Source organism: Lichenostomus cassidix, unplaced genomic scaffold (genome assembly GCF_008360975.1).
Source record: "Lichenostomus cassidix isolate B80296 unplaced genomic scaffold, HeHo_3.0 HiC_scaffold_43, whole genome shotgun sequence".
NCBI classification, from domain to species: Eukaryota; Metazoa; Chordata; class Aves; order Passeriformes; family Meliphagidae; genus Lichenostomus; species Lichenostomus cassidix.
In genome coordinates this window covers 2,693,643-2,699,666 of record NW_028147635.1, presented here as the reverse complement: position 1 = coordinate 2,699,666, position 6,024 = coordinate 2,693,643, and the positions used below count along the sequence as shown (strand labels likewise).

At 59.3% G+C, this 6,024-nt stretch overlaps 1 protein-coding gene across 1 annotated transcript; it reads left to right on the top strand.

Moving 5' to 3' along the window:
• The first annotated feature begins 2,240 nt into the window (after positions 1-2,240).
• Positions 2,241-4,860, top strand: LOC146421165 (serine/threonine-protein kinase pim-1-like). Its single transcript, XM_085047705.1, has 6 exons — positions 2,241-2,490; positions 2,730-2,906; positions 3,160-3,309; positions 3,556-3,656; positions 4,285-4,367; positions 4,706-4,860. The coding sequence occupies exons 1-3, from the start codon at positions 2,241-2,243 to the stop codon at positions 3,264-3,266; spliced, it is 534 nt and encodes a 177-aa protein (XP_084903831.1). The 3' UTR covers positions 3,267-3,309; positions 3,556-3,656; positions 4,285-4,367; positions 4,706-4,860.
• Positions 4,861-6,024: the final 1,164 nt, after the last annotated feature.

The window sequence follows — 6,024 nt, the reverse complement described above, 5'->3', positions numbered from 1 at the left end:
GCAAAGTTTGTGGCTGGTGACAAATTTCCAATTGCAGAGAAAGCAGAGGAGGGACTGCAGGTGGAGGCTGGGAGCCTGGGAAGGAGGAAGGGTTGGGGAAGGTGTTTTGTTAGGGTTTGTTTTAGTTCTCCTTCTCATACTGTGATTTGCTTAGAAATCAATTCCATTAATTTCCCTAGCTTGTGTCTGTTGTGCCCCTAACAGTGACCAGTGAGTGACCTCTCCCTGCCCTTATCCCAGCCCACGAGCCTTTCCTCCTGAGTTCTGTGTCCTGCACCTGTGAGGAGAGTGACAGAGCGGCTTTGGTGGCACCAGGCACCCGGCCAGGGCCAGTGCAGCCCAATAATTCCTGCAATTCATTCCCTCCAGGAAAGGTTCTTGAAAAGAGCAAACAGGACTGTGGAGAAGATTCCTGGAAAACTGAAACAGCTTTCCAGAAGTGAAATGAAAATGCAAAGAAACAATCTGAGATGTTTTCCTCTATTTATTTATGTGCTCTCCTTTTCCATGTTGCACTACTTCTCTATGCCATTAACTGCAAATGGATCTCACCTCGAAGATCCATGACTTAGCATGTTTTAGACTCTCTGAAATACCATGAGTTACACACAGTTTGTCTTTCCCCGTTCTGCTTGGAAAGCAATGCTGGAGACACAAGTGCAGTGCTTGGGTCAGGTATGAATTCTAGAGACAGGGAATGTGCTCTGCTAGTGTTTGACCCTCAGCAGGGACAATGCACAGAGCAGCCAAGGGGATTGCTGTGCCACTGTGCAGCAGTCAAGCCTCTGGATGTGGGCTGAACACGGCAAAGTTCCCGTGTTTGGACAGACTCAGGGGCTGCCCCCGGGGGCGCGCGGGGCTCGGCCGTGGGGCGTGCGGGCGCGAGCGGGGAACGGACAAACGGCCACTCGGACAAACGGCCAGTCGGACAAACGGCCACTCGGACTAACGGAGACTCGGACAAACGGCCACTCGGACTAACGGAGAGTCGGACTAACTGCCCCAGAGCTTCAGTTGCAGCGGCGGCAGCGGCGCAGCTGCAGCTAAGGAACAGTTTCTAGGACCCTCTCCGTCCCTTTCTCCTGCTCCTCCTCTCCCTCTCTCCCTGTCCCGCCTCCTCTCCCGGTGTCCCTTTCCCTGTGTCCCCTCCCTTTCGCGGGCTCCCTCTCCTCCTGCCGGGCGGGGCCATGCGCCCGGCCCGCCCCCTGCCCCGGCCGGGGCTGCCCCCTTCCCGCCCCCGGGCGGCCCGCCGCGCTCTCGGCTCCGCCCGGCTGTCGCCGGCATGGCTGTGGCGCTGCTGGGCGGGCCTCAGTGGCCACGGCTGGGGCAGCATCGCCTGTCCCTGGCTCCGCCTGTGCGGGCGGCGGCCCCGGCTGTCCTGGCTCCAAGCCCGGCGGCGGCCCCGGCTCCTCCCGGGGCCCGAGGAGGACACACGCGGCTCGGCCGCTCCCGCCGCCTCGGCCGCAGCTTCCCCGGCCCGAGCTCCGCCGCTCAACAGCGCGGCCGCCGGCCCCGAGCCGCCGCTACCCCGTTGCGAGGGGGATGCCCGGCCCGGGGCGGTGCAGAGGCGGTCGGGGGCCGTGTGTGGCCCCGGGCCGGAGGCTGAGAGCCGTGTCTCGCCCGCAGGAACGACGCAGGAGGCCCTGCTGGAGCGGTACCGGGTGGGCTCGCTGCTGGGCAAAGGCGGGTTCGGCAGCGTCTATGCAGCGACACGCGTGGCGGACGGCGCCCCGGTGAGTGGCGGGGCTGGCGGCGGGCGGAGGAGGAGGAGGAGGGTGGGGCTCGGCAGGGCGGGCGGCGAGCTCATGCCACTGCTCCCCTTGGCTCGCAGGTGGCCATGAAGTGTGTGTCCCGGAGCCGCATCCGGCACTGGGCCGAGCTGGTGAGTGAGCCATTGGGGCGAGCGGGAGAAAGCGGGGCGTGCCGGGTCCGTGGGGATAAGCCGGGGCCCGGCAGGCTGCAGGCACCAGGACGCCTGCAGGGAGGGAAGGAGGGAGGGATGGAGAGGGAGCGGGAGCGTGGGCTCAGCAGAGGACGCAGAGCATACCGGGCTGGCTGAGGGCATCATTGCGGAGCCCTGGCACGGCATCAGCCCCGCTGACGGCACGGTGCTCCTCCCGCAGCCTGACGGCACCAGCGCACCCCTGGAGATAGTCCTGCTGAGCAAGGTGTCCACGGGGTGCCCTAGCATCATCCAGTTGTTGGAGTGGGCTGAGCTCTCCACCTGCATCTGGATGGTGATGGAGCGCCCAGAGCACTCTCAGGACCTCTCCCGCTTCATTCGGGCACGGGGCTTCCTGTCCGAGGAGGTGGCACGGGAGCTGTTCCAGCAGGTCCTGGAGGCCGTGTGGCACTGCACCATCTGCGGGGTCCTGCACAGGGACATCAAACCAGAGAACATCATCATCGACCTGTGCACGGGACAGGCCAAGCTGATTGACTTCGGCTGTGGCACCTATCTCCAGGAGGCAGCATACACCAGCTTTGCAGGTGAGCCCAGCCAGGGCTTTGCTCCCACTCCCAGCATCTGGTGGCCCAGCATGTCAGGGCCCAAGCTTGGGCCTTCCCAGGGCTTCCCAGGGCTGCCCTCTTGCAAGCCCAAGTTTGTGCCCGAGTCCCAGGTGCTGCTGGCGAGAAGGCAGCGGCTCACCCGGCGTGCCCAGGGATGCTGGGGCGAGGCTCTGGGAGCAGGCAGCGTTCCCCTGATGGACTGTGTGTGTATTCTGTAGGAACAGCAGCCTACAGCCCCCCGGAGTGGAAGGACTTCGGCTGGTACTACGGCGAGCCAGCTACCATCTGGTCCCTGGGCATCGTGTTGCACCAGATGGTCTGTGGGGAGCACCCGTTCAGCAGGGGCCGAAGTATCAGCTGGGGCCAGCTCCCGCTGCCAGAACGGCTCTCTCCAGGTGCATCCTCATCTCTGCGGCACGGGGGGGAAGAGCAGCGCTGGGAGGCAGCAGCGGGCTCATGAGCTCCCGCTCTGGCAGCTGCTGAGGAGGTGGCACACGTCCTGCTCTCCTCCCAGGCAGAGAATGCATGGGGAAGCTTAGGCTGAGCTCTGAGCATATCCAGCATAGCCTGGGCGTGCTCAGGAATAGTGAGGCAAAGCAGACAGGAGCCTTCTCCAACTGACTGGCACTTTCTGCTTCCTCTCCGCAGACTGCCAAGGACTCATCCGGTGGTGTTTATCCGTGCACTCCATGGACAGGCCGTCCTTGGAAGACCTGTTCTATGATCCTTGGGTGCAGGATATTCATCAGCCGTAGAAGAAGGGAGAGAGCCACACAGCCCATTGGATTCGTTGGCCTGGTAAGTGGCAGCTCCACACAAATCCCTTGGCAATAAAAATCCAAGGAACGCAGCCTTTTTTGTCATGCCCGTGTCACGGAGCAGGGGCCATGGGATGGGAACACACAGCTCTCTCATGTGCTGGAGCTGAGCTGCTCTTGCCAGCACTGCTGGCCACCACACAAGCTGCTTTTGTTTGTCCTGCTCGGCGCACTTCAGCTGGGGCCCTGGGCAGAACACTGACAGCCTGGTCTCTCCCACCCCCAGGGAAGAAGGAGCCCCCAGAGGAGCTGCACCAGGTGGGGCTGCTGCTGGAGACACAGAGGATGACGTGGAGGATGACAAGATCTCCCTCGACCTGGCCCCTGGTAAGCTGAAGACGATGCACTGGGATTTGGGCACCTGCTTCAGAGCCAGGCTCCAGAGCCAACGTGCAGATGAGTCCACAGCCAGGGGGATGCTCCCACATGTGGGCATTGCACAGCCTGGCTGGGCACTGAAGGCTCCCTACCCGCTCTGCTGGGGCAGGTGCAGCTCATTCTTCAGTGGGCTGCCAAGCTGATTTTTAGCTGGGCTGGATCCCAAATGGGAGCAGCAGCCCCAGGCCCTAGCAGCAGCCCCCAGCAGGTAGCGTGCCCTGGGCTGGGGCTGGAGCTGGGGGCAGCCACCCTGCCCAAAACAAACAAACCCAAAACAAACCCCCATGGGGGGAGCAGAGGTAGGACTCCAGAAGCTGTGCAGCAGCAGGTTTGTTTGGCAGGGGAGGAAGGGCTTGGGCTGCTCCACTGCCCTTGTTTGCCCTGGGTTACCATTATTTTGGGGGAGCAATGAAGGGGGAAGGGAGAAACCTTGGTTTCTCCCAGCCGTGAGTGGGTTTTTCCCTGGCATGGAGGGGTCAGTCCTTCCTTGAGCTCCTGACAGTGATAATGTTGTAACTTTTTTCTTGTTTCCACCTTTGGTTTGTAATCTCATTATTTTGCTGTTTGGTTTTTAAAGGAAGAGCTCTCACTGGTGTCTGGTCTGGATGGAGCAGTGCTGGGACCAGCTGCAGAATGGCTCAGATGTGCCCTTGGAGAAAGGTGAGGACATCGTTTGGGAGCAGCTTTTCTTCCAGCAGCAGATGCCATGAGGTGGATCCCCATCATCTCAGCACGGGTGGGATGAGGGCTCTGGGGAGATGGCAGCAAGCACAGGAGCATCCTGCTCTGGGCAGCTGCTGAGGAGGTGGCTCTGCCATGGCTGGCTGGAGGCTGGGCACATGTCCTGCCCTCCTGCTCTCCTCCCACAGGCAGCAATGATGGGGAGGTTTGGGCACAGCTCTGAGCTCAGCCAGCATGGCCTGGGCACTGCGGGCAGTTGGGACAAGGGGGACAGGAGCCTTCAGCTGATGGGCAGTTTCTGGTTTCTCTCCTTCCAGCAGGGCTCTGCGGATGCTGAGGCTGCTCTGGGCTCTGCCAGGGCTCTGCTGGGGCTCAGCCCTGAGCACGGCTGGGCCTGCTCTGCCCTCCCATTGCTCTGACAGCTCTGCATCAGACGAGCCTGTTCTGAGCACACCGACGGAGTTTTCTGCTTGTGCAGGTGAGTGAGACTCTCCTGCAGGCCCAGAGATTGCAGTGAGGGATACACATCCAATTGGCAAGAACCCCAACACTCCACAGTCCCAGCTGAACACCTGTATGTCCACAGGATGTTTTGTCTGTCCCACTCTTCCTTCCTTTTGTGTTGGAATTGTGCAATTGCACTTTCTTCCTCCTCTAGAAGTGCCACAAGTGAGCCAAACCTGGCGAGTGGGCTGTGTTCCTGAGGCAGTGCAGTCTGGAGTTGATGGATGAAGAATTCCCCTTCTTGACTTCCAAACCAGAGCAAAAAGCTGTAAGTGGGACTTTGCATTTTTAAGAAAGCACTGACAATTTCAAAGGGAATGCACAGCTTGTTCGCAGGGTGAGAAGGAAGGACATTTTCTTAATGGGATGGGGATCAGCAGAATCTGGATTCCCAGTCCTGCTCGGAGCTGGCAGGGCACAATCAATTTCCTATTGCTTCAACCACAATTTAAAATAACTTAATATTGGAAACAAAGTCCAGAATCTATTAAAAAAAAGGCTGCTGAGGGTCAGTAAGATAGATCCATGCTGTCGGCACATTGACAGTAAATAACTGAGTACTCTTTTACAAAAGATCAGTTACCTCTTGATGCAAAGTTACAGAAGATTTTACACTACACACCTGAGTTTTGTTTTTATCTTTCATATTTCATCTAGGCTTTTTTCTTTTTTTTTCTCTTTTTTTTTTCCTTAAACCAGGAAACCTGTCCTAAAAAGAAATGTCCTTTGCTCCTGGTTTTCATGTGAAGCAGCTCCCTTCCCTCTGGCCCCAGGGCTTGGGGCACTGTCAGCACCTGGTGCTTCAGCCACTGCTTCTGCTGGCATTGAGAGCAACAACCAGATTGTGGCTGATCCCGAGGGAGCAGCAGCAGGGCCTGGAGCTGATCCCTGAGTCTGGGCAGGGCTGGACAAATGACCCCACAGCAGCAGCAGCAGGAAATGGAGCTGACTTTGAGCACAGCCCCTGCCACTCCTCCCTCCTGTTTGCAGTGGTGTCACAGCAGCCTGAGGCACCTGGGAGCCCTCAGTGCCAGCAGGGACTTGAGATGGCAGCCCTGGGCTCCTGGAGGTTGTGCAAGGAATGGAGCTGGGCACTCCCTGTCCATATGGAGCTTGCAGATGGAAAAGGCTG